This window comes from Lagenorhynchus albirostris, chromosome 7 (assembly GCF_949774975.1).
Source record: "Lagenorhynchus albirostris chromosome 7, mLagAlb1.1, whole genome shotgun sequence".
Lineage (NCBI taxonomy): Eukaryota > Metazoa > Chordata > Mammalia > Artiodactyla > Delphinidae > Lagenorhynchus > Lagenorhynchus albirostris.
Window position 1 is genome coordinate 35,988,586 of NC_083101.1, and position 27,653 is coordinate 36,016,238.

The 27,653-nt window shown below is 51.4% G+C and overlaps 1 protein-coding gene across 1 annotated transcript in view; it reads left to right on the forward strand.

The window, feature by feature from the left end:
* PAX5 (paired box 5) overlaps positions 1 to 12,059 on the forward strand; it is a 175,652-nt gene extending 163,593 nt beyond the window's left edge. The window contains exons 9-10 of the mRNA XM_060153394.1: positions 6,653 to 6,739; positions 11,983 to 12,059. Of these exons, the coding sequence (XP_060009377.1) occupies positions 6,653 to 6,739; positions 11,983 to 12,059 (164 nt within the window). The remainder of the gene's footprint in view (positions 1 to 6,652; positions 6,740 to 11,982) is intronic.
* The last annotated feature ends 15,594 nt before the right edge of the window (positions 12,060 to 27,653 follow it).

Genomic DNA, 27,653 nt, shown 5'->3' on the forward strand with positions numbered 1-27,653 from the left:
ATGTCAGGGCTAATCTTAGAGCTCCGTGTTCATGGGGAATGACTTGGTCAGATCCCCAGATAACTGGGTTCTCATGGTCAAAAGGCCCCCTTCTCCGGCAAAAGAGAACTTTCCTTCTCTGGGGTGAAGATAATGTTCTATATCTTCATAGAGGTTTCCGCTACACAGGTGTATACATTTGTCAAGACGCAGCAATAGTACATTTAAGATCTGTGCATTTCATTATGTGTACACTTTACATCAAAAGAAAAAACTTTTAAACAAATAATGAATTTCAGTTAATGATACACAGGCTGAAATACTTAGGGGAAAATGTATTGATGTTTCCAGTTTACTTGGAAATACATAAAAGATAAGATGAATGAAAGGCTGGAGGGAGAGATAGATGATAAGCAAGTGTAAGAAAATATTGATGGCGGAATTAGGTAGTGGGTACACAGTGTTCACTGTAAAGTTCTTTCAACTTTGCTGTGTGTTTGAAAATTCTCAGACATACCAGAGGTGGGGAGGGTGGTGAGGGGAGTATTTTCTCTCCCCCGCTGGCCCAGCCCAGTGATGTCTTCCTTGGGATGGTGGAAGCCCCGGGGACTTGGAAATAGGCCGGTGTTCTGGTCCTGCCCTGGTCCTGCCCTGGCCCTGCCTGGTGTGTGGCTTGGGGGAGGGGAGGTTGAAGGAACTTATCTCTCAAGTTTGTCCAGTTCAAATAATCTGGAACTATGAGTCTCAGCAGAGGTTGGTGAGGTTTAATCTAAGATAAGTTTGTGGTGGGGGGAACGGGCATATCTTACTTCCCATTAATTCTGGGAAGAAGTGAGTTGCTTAGAGTTGGGTAGGAATGAGGGGAGTGATCGCTAGTCCCTCGGATACCTAGTGAGAAGCCAAGTCCCTCGGCCCCGAGCCCCTGAGTTCTCTGCTCTAAAATCTTGGATGGGGTTATCATGAGATGGAGTGCCACGCCCTCTAGATGCTTCCTAACTGCACTCAGACGGGGCGTTGGAGGGGGGACGGTTAACTTCCGCGCGCTCACGCCTGTGGCTCAGGCTTCCTGACATCACGGAGTTCTCGGGCCCTGTGATCCACACTGTTCTTGGACCACAGTCTTTCACCTCAACCCCACTGGCTGCCCAAACGTGGCACGCAGCTGCTTCCTTCGGTTTCCACGCGGGGAGAAAACACCAGCCCAGTCGTATTGGCATTTGAGCGTGTAGCAGGCTTTACGTCCCAATGTGGGTGACTTAAAACGGGAATTAGACGCCCACTTCTTGAATGTTCTTCGCTCCTCGCACCCCACGGGGCACGGACGTCTCCTTTTGTCTCCCGCTTTCTCCTTCTTGATAGCAGAACCTCCCTCGGTTCAGGTCGTTCAGTCCTCCACGCACCACACGTGAGCTGTCACCATCCCCACCCCTGAACCCAGCTCTGGGCCTCCTTTTGCATATCCAAGAACTCAGCAATGAAAATAAATAAAGCTCTAAAATTCTTTTTAGGGACTGATTCAGTCTTCCCTCACTCCCCAGCTTCCCCAGTCTCCTTGGCACAGGAGCAGGTAGTTTTGTTCTTCCAATAATATTATCTTGTTTACCTGTCACCAATCCTATGATGTAGGTGTTTTATTAGGCCCATATTCAAGATGACAAGACTCTGCCCAGAGAGGTTCCATTACTTTCCCAAGGCCACACAGCCAATAAGTGGCAGGCTGACTACAGACCATGGGGGCAGGCTCCCTCTCAGCACTGCCACGGGAAGCCCACACCCACCCTGTGGGCAGGCTCCTCCCTGCCCCCTCCCCACTTTCTGGTGGCCCAGCACAGTGCGGGGGCCTAGCTCATGGTGCCAGTTCCAGGCCTGGTCTCAGAAGGTCCAGTCTTGCTTTCTCCTCAGGACTGCTCGCTCCTGGGGGACTGAAGATGGAGAAGATCATGACCCATGTTTCGTTGTTGAGAGTTCTTGGGGCTTCTGTCGGAGCACCTCCAGACACGGTCTCTGAGGAGGTCCCAAATGGAGGTCTCACTGCCTACTGGGCATGAGCCGCTGGGCATGAGCTGGCACCGCAGTCAGGCCTCACGGAAGGTTTTCTTTTAATGCATAAAGAAAAGGTTTCCCAGTTTAAAGGGTTGGCATTTTTGAGAGATGCCCAAAGCACGGATCAGTTAGTGGAATGAGGCAAGTGTCCCGTGGTGTCCTTGGTGCTGGGCAATCATAAGAGAAGCGTCTATTGTGCAAGCTCTGTCTTGGGCCCTCTGGCCTCACCTCTGGGTGCCCCAACAATGATCCAGAAGTGGGGCTTTCATATGATGCCTGAGAATCTCATTCCTGTGCTGGAGGAGCATTGCTTCGTGCCTGTGGATGTTGCAGCTGTGTTGTCCCTCGGGCTCCCGTTCCCTCTCGCTTGGATTGTGACCACAGCCTCCCAGCTGGTCTCCCTGACCACGGGCTCACCTCCTGCAGCCCATCCTCCAGGTCCTGGTCCTCCTGAGTCTGAAGGCTTCCCGGGTCCCAGCCCTGAAGGGAGAAATGCATAACGTTTCTGCTCCTCCCCACTCTGCTCCATAGCTTGCCTCTGCTGGGGCCTCATGAAGACCTGGCTGTGCGGGGGTCACACTGTCCATCCCACCCCAGACTTTTGCTTGTGCCCAGAATGCCCTGTCTGCCTCTGCATATCAAACTCCTACCCATCCTGGCTCACATGCTCCCCTCCACCCAGAAGGCATCCCCAGTGCTTTCCCCAGACCTTGTCTTGGCTGGACCAGGCTCTCTTTTCTAAGCTGCGGTCCTAAGATTTGAAGGAAAGAAGGTGAATGTGCCTCAGGTGTCGTGATGATGGCGAATTCAAGCAGGGGAGACGCAGCAGGAGATTGGAGCCTCCAGACCGAAAGAAACTCATCATCAGGTGGGGCCCACAGAGCCTCAAGGAGAGGCCTCCCTCCCTGCTGGGAGCACTGTGGCCCCTGAGAAGTGAAATTCAGGCTCAGCAGATAGGAATGGCCTTTAGACATCACTTGGTCTGATCTGCCCATTTACAAATGGAAGACAGAGGCCCAGGGTGGGAAGGCAGTGTCACATGGGCAGAGGGCCCTGGGCTGGGAGACAGGAGGCTGGACTTGGAGTTGCCTCCTGGCCTGGGCAAGTCCCCCCACACCTTCCTGAGCCTCCATTTCCTCACATGTAAAATGCAGACAGTTGCACCCATCTCGTGAGCTTCACAGGACTGTCAGGAGGGTTAAATGAGATTCTAGATGCCAAGGAGGCCTTGGTGACCGATGTCAGGTCATTGTCATGTGACTGACATTTGCTGAGCAGTCACTGCGTGCCAGACACTGTGTATCATTCATTCAGTCTTTACAGTGACCACGTGCAGTGGGATCTATTAATTGTCCTGACTCTACTGAGGAGGAAACAGGCGCAGAGAGGTTGAGTAACCTGCTGATGGTCACAGAGCTAGGAAGAGGCAGACGCAGGACTTGGACCCAGGCAGTCTGGCTGAAGGGTTCAGTGGCAGCATGTGGGCTTGAATCTGGGTGGTCTGCTGCTTCCCAGCCATCTTTGTGGCCGAGCTAGTCCGGGTCCACAGACAGGCAGCTTTCTTGGCAATTGAGGACCTGGTCTCCCCACAGCTCATGGGTGAGGACTCCCTAAACCCAGCCAGCTGCCTGTGTGGCACCAGATAATGACACCATCCTGGAGTCCCCAGCATGTGGCTGGACCAGCCCTGAGGTCTGCCTCATGCCCCAGAGACCGTCAAGCTCCCCTTACCCAGAGGGCACACTCTCACAGGGCATTTCATAGGACAGGGGCCCCGCCGAAGGTACCACCATGCCAGTGCTCTAAACACAGCAGGCAGGGTGGGTCCCTGGGGGTTCATTTCTTCCACCAGGAACAGGATGGTGTGGTGGATGGAACCTGGGCAATGGATCGGATAAACTGGTTTGAATCCTGGCACACAGCAGGTGCACAATACACCCCTGGCTATCATTACTAATCATGGAAGCAGTGAGAGCCGTCATCTGTGAATGAATGGGAGGAGTTCCCATTCTTTCATTCATTTAACAAATAGTTTTCAGGGCCTGCTAGACATTGAGATAGAGGCATGAACTCCCTGCCCCCATGGAGCTTACATCCTAGTGGAGGAAGCAGAATTAACAAGAAAGATAAGCACAATAAGTTAGATACGTTAGATTGTGATCAGTTCAATGGAGAAAAGTTAAGCAGGGAAAGTGGAAGGAGTTTCCATTGGAAATGCAATGGTTCAGAGGTGACATTGGAGCAAAGCCTGGAAGGAGGTGAGGGAGAGAGCCATGTGGACAAGAGCGTCGTGTAACAGGTAGAGGCAGCGAGCTACCGGCGGTTCATGGAGCACCGACTGTCTGCTGTGGACGGGGTGTTACACTGGGGGTGGGTGGCATGTGGGTGCTGAGAGGAATCAGACACTGACCTGCAGACAGACGCTTCCATGTCACAGGAGAGTCCGTGCAGGTCAGGGCAAATCTGGCGCTGTGGGGCACAGCGGGAGACAGGGTGTGCCCCAGGAGGGGCAGGAGAGGGGCTTCCCAGAGGAAGAGGTATCTGAGTGGGATTCTAGAAAGTCAGGCAGGTGGGGACAGGGTCGAGGATGGTGGGCAACACTGACAGGTACATCCTCTCGAGGAGTTGGAGCTGTTTATGGCCCTTTGCCAATTTGGGGACAGAGTTGAGGGGAGGGTGTGGGATGGACAACAAGGATACAATTAATTAATTAACTCCAGCTGAACAGGCCCGAGACTTGCACTTTTGGGGGCTGGAGATCAAGGCTTCCTGAAAGAGGTGGCCTTGGAGCTGGGCCTGGCAGACAGGCGCGATGCTGCTAGATGGAGATGCAGAGACGGCCTTTGCTGGTGTAGTCCAATGCCCCGGGCCAGGCGCAGTGCTGTCAGGAAGCGCCTCTGATGGGGCAGCTCCGTGGGTGTCCAGAACCCTGGGGAGAGGGTGGCTGTCCCCCTTCTCCAGGCGGCTTGTGGCTCTGCTCCCCCACCCGACCCCCCAGGAGGAGGAGGAGGTGCCGTGGCGCTGATGGAAATGCAGAGGCTGGGCTGCTGTGGCCCAGCACTGTCACCATGCTCTCCCTTGCACGCTGGAACCTGACACCCTGACCACTGAGGCATAAAAAACAGAGAATTGGAAGGCTCAGCCTGTCAGGCTGGGAGTGGCCCCCAGAGAGGCCAGAGGAGGAACGCATGTGTGCGTGCGTGTGCGTGTGTGTGTGTGTGCGCGCGCGCATGCCTTGTCTGCAGTTGCCTGTGGAAGTGGGGAGGAGGCTGGCTGGGCCCGGGGGGTGGGAGCGGCGGGCCCTCGGGCCTGCTTTATTGTTCCTGCTGTACCTGGTGGAGCCCTGGGGCCCCTACACTTGGGCCGAGGCCCCCAGAGAGAAGGCAGTGCTCCAGGTCCTGACTTCTGGCTGGCTGTCCTTCTAGAGGCTCCTGCCCTTCGGCCCTTTGGCATCCCTAACAAGAATCCATGGACGCGTGGATGGTGCAAGGGTTGTCTCATGGGGCTGTGTGACTCCTGTCACCACTGCCAGTGTGGGGCCCACATGCTCTGTAGCCAGTAGCCTAAAAAGCCACTCAACAGCCAGCTACCTATACAACTGCTGCCAGGCACTGGGGCTGCCACACCCCAGGAGCTGCAGCCACAGGGAGGAGACAGGAGGGGCCTGTCCTGCTACAGAGCCAGGACAGCAAGGTTTGAGGGCAGGGATTTTGAGCTCCTCTCCTGACACTGGCTAGTGGTAAAGAGGCTCTCCTGTGGCTGGAAGCGAGGGCACAAGGAAGTGCCAGACGCAAGCGTCATGGCTCCACGAACAGCTGGGCAAGAGTGAGCCATCCTCAGTTACCGCTCTGCCCACTGCTCTCTCCACCTGGCGCAGCTTGCAGCTCTCGGTCCTTTCCCCATGCGCAGGAGGCCCCCCCCAGTCGCTCTTCTGTGCTCCCCCAGCCCTTCAGCTTGTCTCTTCATCTCAGCAAAGTGCCGGGGGCCTGAGTTTATGTCTCCTCTTCCCCACTGGACTGAGGCCTGGGGAGCAGTCCTCTCTGGATTCACAGCACAGAGGTCTAGACTAGAGTTGGGGTCATCTTTGGCTTCCCAGTCCAGAGCCACTCAGGAAACACATGGAAGTGGCACTGCATCCACACTGGGGTCCTGGAGTGGCCTCTGTCAGCGCTGAGAACCAAGTCCCAAGCCCCAGACTGCTTGGTTCTCAGCAGTTGTATAGGTAGCTGGCTGTTGAGTGGCTTTTTAGGCTACTGCTGAGAACCAAGCAGTCTGGGCCTTTGGACTTGGGTTGGGTGAATCCAGGCTGTTTTGTGAGAGACCCTGGGCATCAGTCTTCCCATCTGTAAAATGGGTCAATAACCCCAGGGAACACCTGGCACATGGCAATCCAATGGTACACATGTGAGAGGTTGGTATTCAATCCTACTAATAAGAAAAAGGTTATAGGGGAAAATGTAGACAATGCCAGTGACAGCTGTCCACTTGATAAGGGGGTGGACCGGACTTGCCTTTCTTGGTTACACAAAGTACCCGCAGTTTATGAAACAGACAAATGCCATTGGCATTTTCCGAACCTGACTTGACTTGACATTTGGTTCCTGTTTCTCTCTCCACCCACCACATGCAGGGAGTGAGTTTTCCGGGAGCCCCTACAGCCACCCTCAATACCCCTCGTACAACGACTCCTGGAGGTTCCCCAACCCAGGCCTGCTCGGTGAGTACTGGCGGAGGCCCTGCGGGGCCCCTGGGCCATCAACTGCCCCATTGGGCACCCTCATTGGGTGAGGGTCCCTCAATATCCTCAGGTCCGGTCACTGAGGTGGGGTGGGTAGCTCTCCCCAGATGCTTGCAACGTGGGAGTTGTGATGGGGCTTCAGGACAGTAAACACCACTCCAGCCCTGCTTATGCACTCAGCGCTCCCCCCGATGTTTTAGTGGATAAGGGAAAATGGCACAGAGGGGGAACAGATTTTAAAAGGCCATTGAGGGAGAAAGAGAAAGGTAGGAAAAGTGCCTGCCCAAGAGTAACATATTTCTTAAGAATCATTGAATATTTTGGCGAGAAATCTCTAAATAAGAGCAGCCAGGAGACCAACTTGGATTGATTGGTAGTGGCTATCTGTCTTGGTAAGGACTCTGAGGCATGGATATTGATTAGTGATGTCTGCCATGGACACCACTAGAGCCAGCTCCATTAGAAATGGGTTGCCCTGTGGCTGAAGGCCTGCCAAGTCATGCCGTTCCGAGCTCAGCTGGTGCCCAGACTCTGCCCAGGCCTCAGACTGCAGATGGTCCATGGCTGCGGCCAGCCTGATCTGTGTACATCATCAAAGATATTTGGGCCACCCCAAAGACCAAGCAGGGCTAACTCAGCCCTCAAGAGGCCAAGGAGAGCCCTTTGTTTTGTTGCAATGAACTTACATGAGACCAGCTGGTGAGTGCCAGCTGGAGCTGAAGATTCTGGAGCATGAAGCAGGGGCTCAGTGCTCACAGATGTCACACACCCTGGGGGCAGAGCCAGTGAATCAGCCTGTAGGCAGCAACACCGATCTCTCCCCAGCAGTCAGCTGAGGAATTTCCACTAAGGTCAGGCATGGAAGGGCCTCTGAGACCATCCAGGTTTATCTGTACAGCTTAATAAGGCCTGCTTAATTAAGAACCTGTTACTTCCCTGGATCCTGAATTATTTCAGGACTGAGAAACATAGACTTTATCAAAAAAGCAAGAACCTGGTGTCTTCAAACTCAAGTTGCTAGGCATGGGTCTGCGAAGGAGGCCATGAAGTCACAGCCTTGGCCCCTTCCCCAACCTGCTTTGGTGATTAGGACAGACAATGACGTAGACACCATCCCTTCCTGGCTGCAATCCTCCCATGAGTTTGAGCCTTGGGCCGCCCAAAGCATTTTGGTGTAGCTTGCAAAACTTCAGGTGAAATAAGGAACAATGCCAACTAGCACTCCAGGCCCTGTGCCTGAATATTTCATTTTATAGCAGACTGGGTTCTTGCCATCTGTGGCCTCCTGGAGGGGCTGAATCTGGGGACTGATTACTCAGACTTCTTTTTTGGTTTTGGTAAAAATTACTTCTAAGTATGAGGTAAGGTCTCCGCTTACTTAATGCTTTTCCTTAAACAACCCCCCTGAGAGGCCCTGGGTTCTGAGTTGGCCCAGTTGTCAGTTTCAGGAGGCAAACGCTGACCCTGAACCGAGTCTTTCAGCAGGGGTTGGGGTGGAGGGATGGGTCAGGAGGCCTGAGCCTGGGAGCCACTCCCTGCAAATCAGCCTCATACAGAGCCCTGGTCCCAGCGCTGCTGTGAGACCCACAGGGGATGTGGCACAAAGGAAGCCTGGGCCAGGCTGCAGGAGGGGTTCCTTGTGATGGGGATATGACCCCAAGGAGGCCATGTTGACCTAGGGCCTCCACATATGGTCGTGTACTGCCCAAGGGGACAAGTGGGGGCTGAAATCGAGCCCATGCATGGCACAAAGCCCCAAGCCCTGGCACAGAAGTATGGCTGCTTTTTCTAATTTTTATGAGGTATCTGATAGGCTGATTTGCCTGGGAGTTCAAGAATCAGAGAAGTGAGAAGGGAGCTGCTCAGGCAAGCATAGCAAAGGGATGGAGTAGGAGGTAGGGCCACAAGTGGGGGACCTTGAATGCCACACTAAGAAGTCTGCACCTGATTGTGTGGGCAGCTAGGACCCCAAGGGGATGTCAAGGGGAAGGTGGGACTAGACCACATCCGAGGCCTTTGCCGCTCAAGCTGGAGTGAAATCCAGTTCATATCCCCAATTATATGCATGGACTATGTGTCTGGTGTGGAAAAGTTGTGGACAATGTCCCAGGGAGCTCACAGGCTGGGGGTGAGAGAGCCTCAGGCAAGTATATCTGTGCTGGGATGTGCTCAGTGACTTGAGGGGGTCCAGAACCAGTGTGGAGAAGAGGAAAAAGAATCAAAACTCTGTTCATCTAAATGAGCACTTGCTAATTGTGCAGGCACTGGGAAAAACCCCTCATGTGGGTTACCTCATTTTATCCTTCCAACAGTCCTAGGGGGCACAAGGTATCAATATTATCTTTACAGATGAAGAGTGAGGCTCAGAAAGGTTAATTAACATACTTGAGGTCACACAGCATGCAGGCAGCAGAATGAGAACTCAAACTCCCATCACCCTGACTCTAGAGCCTGTATTCATAATCAGTATGTGATGTGGTACTCTTACTCTTCCTGACCAATTCAGTCTGAACAGTACTACAGCCAGGAAAAGAGGCTCATCTCTCCATAGTAACAAGCCTGGGAATCCCAAATACTCAGACCTTGTATGCCATGAGAACAGCGCTGATCTATTTTTGAAAGCCAGGTTATTGTATTTATCTGTCAGGCTTTCAGTTGCAAACGACAGATTCCACTCTGGCTGGTTTAAGCAGAAAGTGAATTTATTAAGGAATATTGGGGGCTCCCAGAATCTCCAGGAGGACCAAAGAGACAGGCATCGGACACACAGCCAGGAACAACTCCAGGGCTGCTCTAGCGTATACGCCTCCACTGTTGGTACCCGCAAGCAGCCCGCTCTGTGCTACTGCTTCAGCTGGGGTGCTTGAGAGCTCTGCCCTGCCTCTGTACCCACCTCCAGCAGGTAGAGTCTGTCAGCCCACTTCCTCAAGCTGCTCCCCTCCCAACTGAGGTCAAACTCAAGAGATTCTAACTGGCAGGGCCCAGGTGACGCCCTGTGCTCTAGCAGCAAAGGCAACTGGGAGAATGAGTTCTGACTTCTAACTCAAAGAGGCAGGCCTCATACCACAGAAAACTCTGCAAACGCAAGAAAAGTTTAAACAATGTTGGGCTGTTACAAACACGAGAAATGGCCCCTGCTCTGCCCAGGTCTGTAACCTGGGGAATCACGGTCAGGTCATCAACCAATCTGGGCCTCAGTTGCCTCAGGTGTAAAATGAGGATAGTGGCCACTGGCAGCTTCATTCAAGCGGGAGCTGAACACGATGCTCTCTTGAGGCCCGGAATGCAGTGATCCCACTTTCCTGAAGATGAGTGAGATGCCAGGCTTGCTCTGCCACAGTCTTGCAAATAAGTTTCAGGCCCGCTCCCAGCTACCAGCCTGCCCTTTCCCCAGTGTCTTCAGGGCTTTAGCTGAAAGAATCCCACTGGGCTGGAGAAGCAGAGTATTTCTGCTACTTGGGGAGGGTGCCAGTGGGGAAACCTGCTCTGAGGTGCCTCTGTGCTCTGCTAGATCAGTGGGAGCTGTGGAAACAGGTGGGACCCTCACACACCCTGCCCACACCTGGATGAGCAATGCCACCTAACGAAGCTGCAGGAGAGCCTCCCTTCCCGCCGAGCCTCCTCCCCAGGAGCTGCCTGCGGTCTGCCCACACCCAGCCCAGCCAGGGTGGCCGGGATCCAGCATCCCACTGGGGCCCCGGGCAGGCGGGGCGGCAGGCTGGCGGCAGGAAGAAAGGCCGCTGCGGTCAATTAGGATTAGAACCGGAGCGCCTGTGGCCACTGTAAAGGGATTAGAGAGCGAGTAGGAGCCCGGAATGACTGTGTCAAGAAGTAAATTGATGATAATGTGAATTAAAGAGGAAAAATGACAGAAGAAAGGACAAGTTTATTCTAGTTGGAGGTCTAATGGGCACCAGGAAGACAGAGCGCTTTGTGAGGTGATGTTTTCATTTCTCACGGTAAATGCAAGCGTTTTTGATTTTTGCCATGGGGCCCTCGCACTGGGGTCGCTGGACAGCCTGGCCATGAGATTAGGCTTTGAGAGGGAAGCGAGTCAGAGCTCAGGGTGAGAGCTGGCCCCTGGGAAACTCTGAGGCCTGAGCCAGGATTTCCTGTCCCTCATTTGTGGGGGGCAGCCCCTGTGGTTTTCCTGCTCCTGTGCCATGCTCACGAGTTAACATAGGAACCCACCAGGGCACTCAACACACACACACCACACACACACACACACACACACACCACACACACACCACACACACACACACACACACACACACACACACACACACACACACACACACACACACACACACACACACACACACACACACACACACACACACACACACACACACACACACACACACACACACACACACACACACACACACACACACACACACACACCCTCACCTGGGATGCTGGGTTGGCACCGCAGATACTCTGTGGGTGACTGGCCCCCTCCCTCAGGAGAGAGAGCAGAGGAGGCTGCCAGGCGTCTGAGTCAGGGCTCCAACCAGGGAGGTGACAGAAGGCAGCAGAAAAATCCATCTCTGGGAATACTTCAGCACGGCACTGGTGTCCATACCTTCCAGAACAGCACAGCAAGGCACTGCCTGCGCCCCCATCGTCACTGCTGCTTGAGCCATTACTGCCTTCCTGGGGGCTGGGGAGGGAGAATTTTACCCACTAAATGGGGCTGGGATTGGAGGGGCGGTGGCACATGCTAACCCTGCCCTCTTGATTACCTCCTAGCAGCGTGACCCTGGGCAAGCTACTTATTCTCTCTGTGCATCAGTTTCCTCATCTGCTAAATGGGGGCAATACTAGTGCCTACCTGATAGAATTGTTGTGGAAATTAAAAGAGTTAAAGCATATAAAGGGCTTAGAAAAGTGTCCATTTCCAGAGCACCTTCACATCCTTACTTCGTGGTGCCCTCGTATAGCCCCACTGTGACCCCCCTTTTAGAGATGAGAAAACTGAGGCTCAGGGGAGTGAAGCCACTTGTCCAGGTTCACTCAGCCAGGAGTGACAGAGCCTGACTGGCAATCTTCAGGCCTTGGTGCCCAGTTATGGCATCTGGGAGAACTGCCAGGATTGGTTTGGATTTGGGTGAGGAAGAGACAGAGGCAGGGGACACTGGTGGAAAGGGGACCCCTGGTACGGAGCTGGGGGCACAAGGTCTCCCTCCAACCTCCGTGGCCTCTTCTGTCTCTTCCAGGCTCCCCGTACTATTACAGCGCCGCCGCCCGAGGAGCTGCCCCGCCCGCAGCTGCCACGGCCTACGACCGTCACTGACCCCAGCAGCCAGGCAGGCGCCAAGCACTTATGACACATATCACTGAAGGCCATAGCCTCCCAGCCCCCTCCGAACACAGCCAGAGGGGCCCAATGAGACCGAACCCCCAGCAACCCCCCACTCGCCTGAAACTCCCTTCCCCTTTTCCTGCCAGGGACTCTGGGCTTCTATGGTAGCGCTGTTGGACTTCTAGACACCCGTCCATTTCTAAGAGTCAGTTGATGAGCTTCTCCCGATGTGACTGGGTCTCCACAAACCAACAGACTGATCTGCAGACAACTGCAGCCCCAGTCCAGCCTGCCAGCCCCCTAGCTGTCTGACCACCTGCCCGTCTTCCTGCCCCAGGCCTGGGAAGGAGAGTTTTTGCTTTTGTTGCTTCAACAGCACCCGTGTAAATACCTTACTGCTTTTTTGTGGGCCCGAGGGTCCAACTGAGCAGACTGCCCAGCCATTATGCATCCAGCACTCCCACCGTGTCACAGGATGACTTAGACCTGTGCACAGAGCATCCCCTCTGCTCTGGGTGCCCCCTGAAGGTGTGTTTGGAGATGCCCTTGAGACTAAGGATGCCCACCCCCAGGCCCCAGCTCCCTGCTCATTGCTACTTCTTTAATATCTGGACTAAGAGTCTCATTGGGTTGGCTTTGCTCTAAGCAACCCCCCCCCAAGACCCCTCCCTGGCTTCCTGCCCCCATTTCCCTGGGCCCAGTGCAGTGCGAGCAGCTCTTTTCCGTATCAAAGGACTCAAAAAGAACTGTCTAGGAGATTCCTCAGCTACTGTTTTAAAGTAAGATGTCGTCCAAGGTGCTGATTGCATTGTGGACTTGGAATGTTAGGGCTGGACGGGACCCAGGAGAGGATGGTCCAAGGCAGGCCTGAGGCTCTCCAGACCCCCAGCCCCTGGAACCACTGAACTGAACTGGGATGTGTTTTCTGAGGTGTGCCCAGGCTCAAATCACATTGGACACCTACCACGGACACTTCTCCCACCCTCCAGGATGCCAGTGGGTGGATTCTGGGCAAGCCTGTCCCTGCCACATAGACAATGATTAACAAAAAAGACTTTGCCTGGACCAAGGACCACAAATACCTACAGCAGTCAGCCACAACTTCCCGACCAGCTCCTCCCCGGCCTCATGGCGCCTAGTGTGCATCTGGGAACAGAGGTGCTCTGGTGGGGCGGGTGCATGACTTGCATAGTGGGTACCTACCTGTTGATGCAAGGGGCTGTGATGGTCAGGGCCATGGCCAAGGGCCTCGGGAGCCTGGAGTGGGAGCTGGGATAATTCACTGTCGGCTGGAGTGGTCAGAAAAAGCCACCTGGGAGGATCTGGGGGACAGAGGAAAGCTTCCTGGAAAGGAACAGGACAGGCAGTGAGGAACTGGTGTGTGAACTGGGAATGGTTTTCAAATGGAGGTACCAGGGCCACCATCTCCTTGCCTGGGGCCTCAACTCCTTGCACAGTATCTCTTGCCAACTCAGAAGAGACAGGTAGAGGCCCCATCCAAACATGGACTGAATTACCACAATGACAGTGGACTCTGCCCTCTCCTGTGACAGTGTGCCTGATGTCTGCATGCCACTAAGCTGGCAGAGAGCTGGGGCAGAGGGAGCCCGCACTTGAGGTTATCAGGCCTAAGAGGTCTTGTCCTGGCCGCACCTCTGCCTGCCTTGCTGTGTGTCCTCAGGCAAGACCGTTCACCTCTCTGAGCCTCAGCTGCCTTGGTAGAGCAGGGTCCCCTGCAGAACTACCCGACAGCTCTCTCCTTCCCTTCCCTTCTCCTGGGGCGCTGAGGCTGTGACACGGGCCTCTGGGCAAGCCCTCCACGTCCGAGCAGGCATCGTGGGGCACTGGAGTCCTGCTAATGTTTGGGCCAAGTGAAAAACAAAGAGCACCTGGGGGGGGGGGTGAAACTCAGCTTTGAGGAAGACCTAAGTCAGCTCCCCTTAGGGGAAACTGAGGCCCAGCTTGGGGAAGCCCAGGACCGTGCAGGGAGACAGAGCGGACCTCCTCTGGCCACCACCAAGTATCCCCCCGCCCCACAATGCCCTTACAAGGTGGTGGGATAGAAGAAGAAACCGAGGCTTAGCAAGGTGGAGTCCCCAGGCAGTGACTGGTGGAGGTGAGGCTGGGACTCGGCCCCCTGACCCCTGGCATGTAGCGATGCTCTCATCCCTGGGGCAGGAAGTCAACAGTGAGGGCAGCAGGAGATGGTTCTGGGCCACCACTTCAGATGAGGTGTCCTGGAGCTGCTAGAACTGCCGAGGAAGCCCAGTCACTCAGGGCATCAGTGGAGCCAGTGAGCTCACCGCAGGCACACCCACCGCCCTGGAACCTGCTGTGCCAAGAAAGGAGGCAGCTGGGGCCAGAGCTTGCCTCCAGGAGCCCAGATGAACCAGCTCCAGCCTCCACCTGCCGGGCAAGGTAGGAGCAGATATGTTACCTGGACCCTCCCACCTTCCCTCCCTTCCAGAGAAAGTGGTGGAGTCTGGGGTCTGCAGCATCGGCCTCTTGGCCTCTGGCACCCAGATCCTTGGATCCTGATGCTCCTTATGGTCTCAGGCTGTTGGGAGGAGGTCAGCCTTCCCTGAACCGGCTACCTAAGGCGCACGCCGTCCTTCCTCGGCAAAGCCCACCTGGCCCCAAGTGCACCACTCTCCCCATCCTGTTCCTCCTCCTGACCTGTGATGAGCTCCCTCCATGCTTTTTCTCTCTCCCCTGAGGCTCTGCAGGTCCTCAGATTGCATTTATATTGATTACTACCACTTGATTCCTGGGCTTCCAGGCAGAAGCACAAGCGCACACGGACGCACGTGCATGTTGCCACACACGTACCTGCTCTCACCAGCTGAGTTCCCCACGCTGCCCAAGGAGCTTCCTGGGAGCTTGGAGAGGAAGGTTCCAAAGGACACAAGCCGTTGAGTAGATGCCAGAGAATTCTGAAGGAAAACACAAGGCCAGGGCTTTCACCAGCATTGTGGCAGGAGGTCTGGGGCATTCCTCCATGGGCCTTCAGCCCTGTGTTCCAGCTCTTTTTGAAAAGGACATTGTAGATTTTACGAAGATTTTTCATACCATTAGTCTATCTGAAACCAAGAAAAATATGATGACATATCAAACCCAACATCCCTTTCCCAAGGCGCCTTAGTTAGGGTTAGCCCTTTCATAACTGATGTTTGTATGGTGCTTTGCAATCCTTGACCATCCCATGGGGCAAAGATCACAATGCCCATTTTATAGATGGAAAAACTGAGATTTAAGGCTCACATGGCAAGATAGAGGTAAAGAGAATTCTCAGATTTCCAGGACTCATTCTCTCCAGATTCATGCTCCTGTCATGGGCATGTGTGGCTTAGAAACACCCTTCAGTCCCCTAGAAACCCCCAGACCTGCAATGAGGAAAGAAAAAACAGAGACTCAGAGGCTGGCCTGACGTAGGGGCCAGGGGGTTGGTAGTTTTGCTGGTCCAACTTGATTCCCATTAACACTGAAAACTGCAGAGTCTTTGCCACATTCACACCAACTCTTCTGAGGTTTCATCCCGACTCATTCCCTGCTGTGCCTGAGACTCAGAGGGAGTTGGAGCTTATCCAAGGCCACAGCACAAGCCCTGACAGGGCCTGGACGTGGGCCCGGCTCTGACTCCCAGGGTCCAGGGCTCCAGCCTCATGAGCTGTCCCCACACTCCTCTTGTCTTTGTCCTTCTTGCTGTGGAACAGACTTCAAATCTGGCTGTAACAATATGCAGCAGTCCCCAGATTCGGGCCATCGGGGGTGCCCAGAGCCCTGGGAAGCACAGATCACTATCTCAAGGGCCCTGGACCAGCTGCTTCCCAGGCCATGCAGGTGGGGTGACCTTGCTGCTTCTGCAGGGCACGGGCAGCCTGGGCAGTGGGGGCTTGCCCTACCCAGTGGCATTCAAGTGTGAAAACTTTTAATGCTCTGTTAGCCAAAAAAAAAAAAAAAAAAAAGTCTGTGGGTAAAATCTGACCCACGGGTCACCAGCTTGTGACCCCCATTCTTTGTCCAATGCCCCCTTCCTTCTTCACCTCCTTGTCCTTCATTGCAGATGAAGGACATCGGGGGAGATGGGAGCGCAGAGAGGTAAGAGATGAGGTTCAAGTTGTCCAGCAAGTCAGTGTCAGGAACAGGCACCCCCAGTACCTAACTCTCTCCCTCCCACACTCTGGGCTCTTGCAGGCTGTTTGGGCTTTGCAGGCGGGATGGGTAGACCGTCGGAGTGGGTAGGGATAGGGGACTGTTGGCTTCGAGGGGAGGTCAGTGCTGCCGGCGTCTTTCACATGCCCAGGGAAGAGCCCCAGATGTGGCCACAGGGCACTGAGGGATGAAATCCCTTTACGAGAAGTCACATCCAGAGCGTCTGCCCTGCCTTGGCAGCCTCTGACTCCAGCTACCCCTTTCTGGATGACATTTCAGTTAGAATTTAGCTCCAAGCCACGGAGAGGCAATCTTAAAAACAAGCCAAGCACTCCTGACAAATACCTGGAAACAAGATATGTCTGAGACACAACTGCCACAAGGGTAGAGAAAAAATCCAGGCCCCTGGATAGGCCAGGCCCAGGCCAGAGTTGGTGGATCCACAGCACCGGGGGCTAGACCAGCTCCCCAGCGGCCCCGCTAGGAGGCAGCTCTGCGGCCTTGGCCTCTCACCCATCCAGGAAGGAGCCCGCCTCTGACGGTTTCCAGGCACGCACACCAGTGCTCCTGGAGAATACATTCCTTTAGTTCTTTTGGCCTCGGAGAGGTCCAAGGCAAGTGCATTTCTTAAAAGGTAACAAAATACATTACTGGAAAGTTGGACAGTCAGGCCATGACTCCTAGCCTGCATTCTGCCCCACCTCCTGGCAGCCCCTTTGGCCCCTTGTCCCCGTACCTCAGGATTTCCTCTTGCATATTCATGGCAGAGCCGAGGTGTCCATCCACCTTCCCCACTGTCAGCGCGGCTGTGCCTCCAGAGTGGCGGCCAGGTCCCAGGGGGCCGACTGGGAGCGAGCCCCTTGCCTGCCCGCTCTCCTGACCAGGGACCTGCAGCTTCTCTGACACGGGCTGCTTGCTGACAGCAGGCAGGCACCAGCCTATCTTTCATTCACTGTAATTTCTCAACACTGGGGTCCCGTTCCTGGACCCCGCAGATCAAAGGGGACCTCAGGGTCACGTCCTTGCCATTCTAGAGTTTCAATCCACATGTTCCCAGGGGTCCTGTTTAGCTCATCTCCAAGTTAAGGGTACATATAACTACCAGTCAGTAAGTCTATTCTTCTTCCCACATCTTAGACCCCTGAGCCACATGAGGAGAAAATGCAGCAGTTTATCTATTTATTGAGGGAATCTTGATGAACTGTAAAAGGGGGTCAGTCTCAGGTGGTATATTTGGCCTCTGGGCAGGAGGGAGAGGGCAGGAATCCTGCCCTTCAGCTTCGGACGGCTCTGAGCCTGGCAGGGAGAGAGAAGTGTGTGGAACAGCAGGCGGAGGGACCCCTTGGGAGTTATGTGCCTCCCTCCCTGACTCTGCAGCCTGGCTGGAGGAGGCCCAGCTGCAGCCTCACCCATACCAACCTGGACCCACCCACTCCTGCAGCCAGAGGGGCCCCTCATCCCCACAATTGCCACTCTCGTGACAACATCCCTCATCTTCTCCAAAAGCACCATTAAGAACAAGTGATTTTGGATGATGGATTTTTGATTTACAAATGGTGCATTTCCCTTGGAGTGGAACAGAAAGGAAACCATTTAATGGCTCCCTTATTTTCAAGCATGAATACATTTTAATGAAACTATTTTATTGTATTTGAGGAAATGGAGAGTTGAACATTCCAACCAATCAATAGCCAATTAATTGCTATAAAGCTAAAAAGAAAATAAATAAGTCCTGAGTCTATTTTAAACACCCTGCAAAGCTCAGAGCCTCCGAATCTGGCCTCCCCTTCCACACGTGCCCAGGTGAGTGTACACACGCACGCACAGGCATGCGCACCCCAACACCTCAGACGTACTTGAAACTCAGAGAAAGCACTGAGTCTCCTCATGCCAATTCTTGCCTGCTCTTCTCACCTTTGGTCAGAGGAGATGAGCAGACCTGGCAGTAGCCTATCCCGGGGCTCAGGAAGAGGCAGGCCCATGCCCTGGTCCCAAGCCGCCAGCACAGTGTGGGGTAGCGGGCAGTGAGGCCACACTTCTTGGCCCCAGCTTCCGGGCCTCCAGGTTTGGGCCAAGAGTGGAAATCTGACTCGGTTTTTGCCCTGACTCTTGCTGGAAGATGCTGCCCTGGTTTTTCAGTCTCTAGTGGCCTTGGACATGGAGTATTTGTAGAAATGCTGATTACATTGCAAATGGAACTCTTTGCCAGGAAGACACGTGGATTTTGCTTTTCATTCTTTGCAACAGTTGACTTTGTCTTAGGGACCGACCTTCCAGCATCAAAGAAATACATATCTACTGTTACCGCCAAAGTTTGCGATGCCTGCATAGACGCTTACTTGTAAAAAAAAAAAAAAAAAAAAAAAGTACAAAAAAAAACCCCCCACAATTGAATTGCCTTTCAAAGTAGGAGATGATCTGTCTCCAACAGATTGACAAAAAAAATGCTTCTTAAAAAATGTGTATGTTTTGTATTCTTTTTTTCTAGTAGAAAATAATTGACTTGAAATATTGGTGGTTTTTTTTTCTTAGTGATGTGTGTTGCTTTTGTGTGTAATAATATTTGAATGTAATTACAGCAGTGCCAATTTGCCAAAGATGTTGGACATATTTTTCTTTTGTTGGGAGGAGGGCAGGGGCTAGGGATGGGACTTGGGAGAAAAGAGGGGTGGGATTTTGGTTTCATTTTTAACTTTTTTTCTTGTCAAACCTGGAATTTGTGGTTTTATTCTAAGTTAAATGGTTGACTGCAACACATTTATTTTAGGTTAGTTGGAGAAACCTGCAATAAGATTGGCGTAGTTTCAATATCTGTGTGACTTTTCATGAGTGACTGTTACTTGTGAAGAATTGATTTTATGTAACCTTTATGTGAGATAATTATTTGTAAATATTTGCCATAATTTTATTGGTTCCTAAAATAAAAGTAATTTTTTAAGTTCAGAAAAAGAATTTGATCTCATTTGTTTTTACAACTTCAGAGATGGTCTTTGACAACTTTGCCAAAGCCCATTGGGCTTGTGGGGAGTTTTATTGGCTCTCCTGATAAAATCAGGGTCCGAACAAATCCGTGCAGCTAGAACGGTGTGCTGTGGCTCTGGACTGTGGCCCGGGCAGGGGCAGGAGAGGCAGATTCCCCACCCTCGAGAGGTTCCAGGCAAGTTGCCAGCAGCCGTGGGGAGTGATGGTTAAGCCCCCCGCCGGATTTGACTTCTGGCTCTGATTCACTGGCTGGGGATCCTTGGCTAAGTTCTGTAACCTCAATTTCATTAGCTCCAGAATCGTCAGTAACACCCACCTCATTCATTCATTCAACAAAGAGTGGCTGAGCATCTATTCTGTCCCCAGCACTAGGGACACAGTAGAGAACTTGGCAAACAAGGACCCTGCTAACATGAAGCTTATTTTCTAGGGGGTTCTCGTGAAGGTTAACACACACGAGTATATGCTCAGTAATGGTGCGTGCATGCAAACATGCTCTTAACCTTGATCTAGGGTGAATCTTTAAGTTGCCTGGAACCTAAGCAGTCTGGGCACTTCCCACACCTCTAACGTGCAGCAGCGCTCGGAAGCCACTCGTGCCAGGAGACCAGAGCCCAAGAATCCACGATCCTTCTGTGGGAGGTGCCCTGTCCCTACACCTTCAGAGCTGAGCGCTTTGGCTGCACGGGAGCCTGGGTGGCTTTCCATCAGGGGGCAGGGCAGCTGCAGCCCGAGCCCTGCCCCTGCTGGGCGGTGTCAGTCTGCAAGGGCAGGCAGGGACCGCTGCGCCCGTTGGCACAGTGTGTGCGACGCAGTAATTGCCAGAGATGGAGTGGGCGAGTGACTGCGTGGGGCCATGGGCTGCGACTCATTCATATTTAATAAAGCCGGCTGAGTGGCCTCCATTCATTTTGGCAATGGATGGTGACGGAGGTGATTCCTGAGGGAGAGAGAGAGAGAGATGCTGCGCGGAGAACTGGTCCAGCATCCTCTCCTCTCCACGCTCAGGACTGAGAGGCACAAACTTCAAAGCGAAGCAGCAGCATTTGGGAACTGAAAGTTGGGCTCCAAACCTAGGGGAACCAGTGAGGCAGAGCTGTGCTTTCGTCCCTGAGGCTGCAGAACCTTGTCCCTGGCTCTCCTGGAACAGAGGAGACACCTCTGCCCTCCATATGGGGCACCAGTATCTGCAGTAACCAGGGCATGTGCCACCCCCTCACGACGCAGGATGGAGGTCTTGGGCCAGGCCTCCGGTAGGGAGGGTGGAAATGCCACCCTGAACACGCTCAGGCATGTTCTGTCTCCAGCAACACCTCTGCCTTCAGCGACCATCACCAAGAGAGGCAGAGCAGATGCCTGAGGCCTGCCATGTGAGGCTTAAGCCTCAGGCCCATTTGTTCCTCAAACTTTCACTGCAGCCAGGCCCCTTGCTGGGTGCTCGGGACAGAGGTGACCCATTGAGAGGATGAGATTACACCTGGGCCGTGAAAAAGGTGGAGGGATAAAGGCTCCTAAGAGCCGGAGCTGGGAGTCTCAGCTCCAGTTCTTTTTTTTTTTTTCCTAGTAAAGCAGAGTTTATTATTCCCAAGACAACAATCATAAGAATAAAGAAGATGTGGCACATATATACAATGGAATATTACTCAGCCATAAAAAGAAACGAAATTGAGCTATTTGTAATGAGATGGATAGACCTAGAGTCTGTCATACAGAGTGAAGTAAGTCAGAAAGAGAAAGAAAAATACCGTATGCTAACACATATATATGGAATTTAAGAAAAAAAAATGTCATGAAAAACCTAGGGGTAAGACAGGAATAAAGACACAGACCTACTGGAGAACGGACTTGAGGATATGGGGAGGGGGAAGGGTGAGCTGTGACAAAGCGAGAGAGAGGCATGGACATATACACACTACCAAACGTAAGGTAGATAGCTAGTGGGAAGCAGCCGCATAGCACAGGGATATCAGCTCCGTGCTTTGTGACCGCCTGGAGAGGTGGGATAGGGAGGGTGGGAGGGAGAGAGACGCAAGAGGGAAGAGATATGGGAACACATATATATGTATAACTGATTCACTTTGTTATAAAGCAGAAACTAACACACCATTGTAAAGCAATTATACCCCAATAAAGATGTTGGGTCTTTATACCCCTGGGTCTTCACATGGACTTCTCTCTGTCTAATCTCTTCTTATAAGGACAATAGTCATATTGGATTAGGGAGCACCCTAATGATCATTTTAACTTATTCACCTCTTTAAAGACCCTGTCTCCAAGCACAGTCACATTCTGAGGCACTCGGGTTAGGACTTCAACATATGAATTTTGGGCCGGGGGTCGGGGGCATGGGGGGGGACACAATTCAGTCCACAGGATCACCTGAGAAAAAAGAGACCCCCAGACCCAAGCCCAGCCTGGATATGCCCTTCACACATCAACTCCTCCTTGGCCTGTCCAGTGCCACCTCTGTCCAGGGACGTCTGCCCCTGTGTGTCCAAACCTCCACACAAACCAGAGGCTCTGTTTCCCAGATCTCAACTCCCAGTGTAGCCCTCAGGAAGATCCTTACCTCACATCTTACATTCAGATAAATCCCTCGTAGGTTAAACAAATACTTTTAATTTTTTAAAATAAAACTAGGGGTTTATAGATAAATATATTTCAAGTCTCCATATGGAATGTGACTTTATAAGCTTATAAAGAAATGTCTTAAGGGAAAAAATAGTAATATTTGACTTTCTCTTTTTTTACTTTTCTAGATACAAAAAAATTTTTTTAACAGAAACAGAAGACAAATAACCTGGGAAAATAAACATATGAAATGTGAAGAGGTGCAATGCCCTTAATGTATGAAAATGCTGTATGCAATTATATGAAAAATACTACTATCTCGAAGAAAGAGAAATGGGTAACGGACATGCATAGATCACTCATAAATGAAGTAATACTAAATATTAGTAAATGTCCAATCCAAGATTAGAAAAAACATGATTCAACTTCACAAAGATCTTTTAAAAATACCCAGTTTGGGTGACGGTGCAAGGAAATGGACACTCCTCCAGGCTGCCTCTGGGCCGTCCGACACTATGAGGCCGCAGCGGCCTGTTGATTGCCAGGCCTGGGTGCTGGCTCTGGGGACACCCAGAGGAGCAGGGACTCTAAAAGAGCACAGCGGGGGTCTTGCACCCAGGCCTGCCTACTTCCACCCCCAGGTCTATGGTTTTCCCACTAGGCTGGCTGCGTGCAGTCACAGGATGACATTTACAGCCCAGGTCAAGTAGGGAACATGGCGTTTCAAGCCCAATGGTGTCATCTGGAAGGGCACACGCAGCAGAGTTCCCACATTATCCACAAACATGTGTAAATATCGCGACGGCTCATAATGTAACCAAGAAAATCACTTCCCGTTGTTTCCCTTTCAGTGATATTTTCTGCTTGGCTGAGTTTGCTTAGCACACTGGAAAGGCCAACTCATCAGTTCTTGTTGTTAATCAAGAGCAGTAATTGTCCGAGTTCAAAGCCTTCTGACTTAGACTCTGCTGAATAGGATAACAAGTTCCAAAAATGCTAAGTAGTAGTTTCTATAAATGGGCCTTTTTAATAGAGAAGGCCCAGAAGAAGGTTTGGAAAGAAAACCTTTCTAGAAAGTGGAATTAAAACATTGTGCATACTTTATAGAGCAGGGCAGATAAACTCCTGAAATGCCTAGAGGTTCTTAAAGCATGGACGGACGATGTGGGTGCAGACTCATTTCCTCATTTACTGTGTGAACTTGGCGTACTGGTTAAGGTGATGCCTGCTGATGTAGCAAACATAACCCATAACTTTCAGTGTCTTAACAAAATAGAAGTCTGTTTTTCATTTACACAACGGTTAAGTGTGGGCGTTCCTGGTAGACAGGCAGCCTTCCACAAGGTGACTAAGGGATCCAGGTTCCTTTTATCTTTTGGCTCTGCTATCTTTAAGGTATGGCCTCCAAGGTTATCCTGTTTATCTGCATCAAGCTTGCAAAGAAGGAAAGAGCATGGAGGATCATGCCTTGGGAGATTTTCCTTTCCATTCACATTCAATTGTCCAGAACCCTATCCTGTGGCCACACCCAATTGCAAAGGAGGCTGAGAAATGCAGTCTAGCTGTGTGCTGATGAAGAGGAAATGGGCCTGGGGACAGATAGCCAGGCTGTATCTTTATGACACTCATGAATTCCAGAGAATTTCAACCTCAGCTGCACCCAGTTCTTTTCTACCAGCTCTGGGGCAGTGAAGGACAGAGAGGCTGAAGCAAAAGAATGGCTGAGCCATGCCCAGCTCTCTGCTCCTCACCTTTGTCCTACCCTCAGTTAAACTCAAACTGACACCAGGCTTGGAGGACAAGTGTATTCCTGGCCTGAAGAATTGACGGTGTCCCATGGCTTGTCATCAGCAGCTATGCTCCTGGTCCACTCTGATCTTCTGCCCTGCTTCTAAATACAAGACTCTTTGGGTTGAGTTGTGAACGATAATACCTACTAGCATTTCTTGAGCACTATCTGTCTCCCAGGCACTGATGCTTAGTGGACTTTTTCCTGTTGTTCCAAAAATTGCACAGCCAAAGCCCAAAGTTGAAGCTAAAAGTTCATGGAGCCACTAACAGTTGAGTCCAGTCACCTCCTGCAGTGCTGAGAGGTGACAATTCAGAGAATGGACCTGACTGCCCAGTACCACTCCCCTACAGTCACCCTACCACTACAAATATAGAGACAGAGAGGAAGTGGCGGGGAGCTTGGGGGAAATGCAGGTTCAGGAGCCCTGTGGACAGGGCTGCTGCTTCCTCTCTCCAGAGCCAAGGGAAAGTGGCTTTAAGAGAATCCCTTGGAAGTTTGAAGGTATCTTCAAGGAGAGACTGGGATGTCACTTCCTGTGTGGGTATATTCTTGGTCAGCAGATCTGGTGGCCTGCCCTTGTGTTTACATGCCTCACCTTGGCATGCCTTGATGCGGCTGAAAGTTGAATACCAGAAAAACTAAAATTCCAGGAAAAAGCATGAATCAACTGGGGTGACTGGGAACTGCTGTCAGGACCTGCATTTTAAAGTGAAATGCCCATTGCTTTCTTCTCCCTTCAGCCAGTAAATGCTCCTTGATCTCTGCTCCATGCTTGGTGGGGGCTTGGGGCAACGTGAGTTGTATGTGTGTACATACACATATCTCTTCATTTAAAATATTTTCAGCAAGAGGATCTAGTTTCTTAATAAAATTTCCCCTTGAAAAAGTCCAATGTTTTCTTGGCAAAGCTAGGAAGAATACAATCTTTTTTTCAAACCCTTGTTAAGTACTTATTTTACTGCCTATAACAGAATAGATAGGCTATGAATGACTGAAAAATCCAGAATAACAGTGGCTTCTACAAGACGTAAGATTTACTCTCTCTCTCACATACGGAGCCTGGGAGTTGGTAATCGGGGTTGATATGGCAACTTGGCTGCAGCAGGTCCACAAGGACCAGACTCGGACATCCTCGGCTCTCCCTGGACTACATCCCTCAGCCCCAAGGTCCAAGATGGCAGCAGCAGGACAGAGGAGATGAAGAAAAGAGAACCAGCTGTCTCCTGGAAGCTGGCACCTGACACTTCTGCTTATATCCCCCTGGCCAGAACTGAGTCACGTGGCCACATCTAGCTGCAAGGGAGACTGGAGAAGGTGATCTTTATTCTGAGAGGCCCTATTGGTCCAGCTACAACTTCTGTTACTATGGGCAAAGGAGAGGGTGGCTATTGGAACACAAGCAGCAGTTTCTGCCATACCACCATGTCTCCATTGCCTACAGCACACTGCTTGGTTCAGAGAGACTCATTCCTTCATTATTTATTCAGCTGATTGTTATTGAATAAATGTTTGTTGAATTGAATTGAAGGGAGACAGGAGATAGGGTGGACTTGGGTGAGGATGACAGAGGACCCAGACCTGCTTCAGAAACTCTGGGGGGGATCATCTAAGAACCCTACCCCACCCCTCAAGAGAACAGGCATCTTCCTGCCTAATTCCTCTCACACCCATGTCAGAAGGTCCTCACGTGGGGTTCAGTGTCTCCGTCCGCACAACAGGGTAGGGGACATAAAGCTGAACCACATGTTCTCCAGTCCTTCCCTCTCAAATGCTCGGTGAGACTGCAGTTCTCAGTGAATCAAGGGCAAGAGACCAAACACTGACCAGGGGGACTCAGAGTCAAAAATGAGAGATCAAAGGTGTGGAGGGCTCCGTGGATCTGGCCTTCCACGCTGTGATCTTCATCCCTAAAAGCACCCTCTGAAAGCCCCTGGCCACTGGATTCTGCTTAGCCAACCATCTGGATCTCAGTCAACACTGGTGTCCAACCTAGGGCTAGGAAGAAAGTGGTGGATAAAATTGCAGAACTCTGGCCACAATGAGGCACCTGGCATTGGAAATGAACTCCAAGCCAAAGAAGTGTCAGGCTGCCAGCGGCAACAGACTGCCTGTCTGTTGAAGGTTTCCAGCAGGAACTATTAAAAATGGTGGCTTGGGGCTTCCCTGGTGGCGCAGTGGTTGAGAATCTGCCTGCTAATGCAGGGGACATGGGTTCGAGCCCTGGTCTGGAAGGATCCCACATGCCGTGGAGCAGCTAGGCCCGTGAGCCACAACTACTGAGCCTGCACATCTGGAGCCTGTGCTCTGCAACAAGAGAGGCCACGATAGTGAGAGGCCCGTGCACCGTGATGAAGAGTGGCCCCCGCTCGCCGCAACTAGAGAAAGCCCTCGCACAGAAACGAAGACGCCACACAGCATAAATAAATAAATAAATAAACTTAAAAAAAAAAAAATGGTGGCTTGAGGGTCCATGAGGAACAAACTGTGGGGAGGGGGGAGTGAGGCTTCCGCAAAGAGAAGCTTGCCTGTCTGTCTGATCCAGGAAGCTTCTTTTGAGGAAGAATGATGTTTGGATGAGAATGTACCAAAAGGTGTCATTATTTGGTCTTCAAATGTTTTAGGGACATTGCACAACAAACCCACCCAAAACATGGAGCTTGTTAAGAAGTGCTGGGACATTTCTTCATGATTAACAAACTGGCTTAGGGGAAAGAAAAACCAGATGTGGGCATAAACAGACACTACTCTGAATGGTATATAGTAACATTATCTACTTTTCTAGAGACTGGGATTAACTGGTTTAGTCAATATTTGATGGTTATTAGAGAGAGTTCCTTGAGAGGAAGAACTTAAGACATTTGGAACTAAAGCATTGGAAAAACTCCCAGGCCACTTGGAGGTTTGAAATGAATCAGGTGAGTTTCAGTGGAGAAACAGACCTGGCTATGGATTTAGGGGAGTAGAGGACAGCCCCAGGAGCTATGTGGAGATCAGGGCTGCTTGGGGACTCCCCAGAAGTAGAACCTATGCTTAACCAAGGAATGTTTTTTAGTGGAGAACATATCTATGGAATGTTTGTCCCCTCACAGCCCTAGGTTGCACAGACATGGTCACAGCCCCTCTAAAATGTGGAGGAAAAGAGGCCAACTAAGGCTTGCTGACAGTGGTCCAGAAGCATCCTTCAGTCCTAGGCCAGCCAACAGTTCTTTTACCAGGATACTAGAATCTCCATCCAACTTCCCCAGCAATTCTGAACCTGGTGAGGGTTTTAATTTTCTATCTGAAAATGTGTGGTTTGAAAAATGTGTGGTGTGTACACTGTCGCAAAACAAATAGAACTGAGATTTATGTTTCACAACTTCCATGGTTTGTTTGAGTTTTTCCCATATGTCTTTGACAGTCCTATCACATTTCTGACACTGACATTTTTTTTCTTTCTGGGAAGCTGGGGCGAGGCAGAGAGCAGGTTTTCCCCCCTTCTCTACTAAGTCTGGCTTGGGAGTATGTGTGTACAGTTTATTGACCCACACATGTATGTCTCTTGTTGAGAGAATATTTGCATGTATGTGGGTGTGTGGTGCGCTAGGCTCCACTGTGTGTGTTTATATGTTAAATGTGGTCATATGTGTTTGGATATGTTTCTGTGATGGTGGTGGTGGTGGTAGTGGTGGGTGTGTGTATTTAAAATAGAAACAATTAGCCAATTAGATGTTATTCCAAGTCAGTGTCATTAATGACCAAACGTTTCTCCTTACAGTGTCATGCACTGATGTGTAATGGGTCTGCCAGAGGGTGAAAAGAGTCTGTGTTCTCTGTGTCTCAAATTCCATGTGTTTTCAATTAATTTCACATGTGTGTTTGCAAATGTGGTGCTTCAATTAAATAGGTGAAGAAAATACTCCCAATTACTAATCCAGGTCTATTTCTTCACTTTATGCTGCAGAGTCTTCATCAGGAAATGCTGTTAAACATGACATCAATCCCAATAATTTAACTAATTCCTTTTTCATTGTTAAAGCAGATTTACAACTTTGGAAATCTGTTGGTGTGGGTTTTTTTTTTCCCCCCATTAGAAAATTCATCTATAT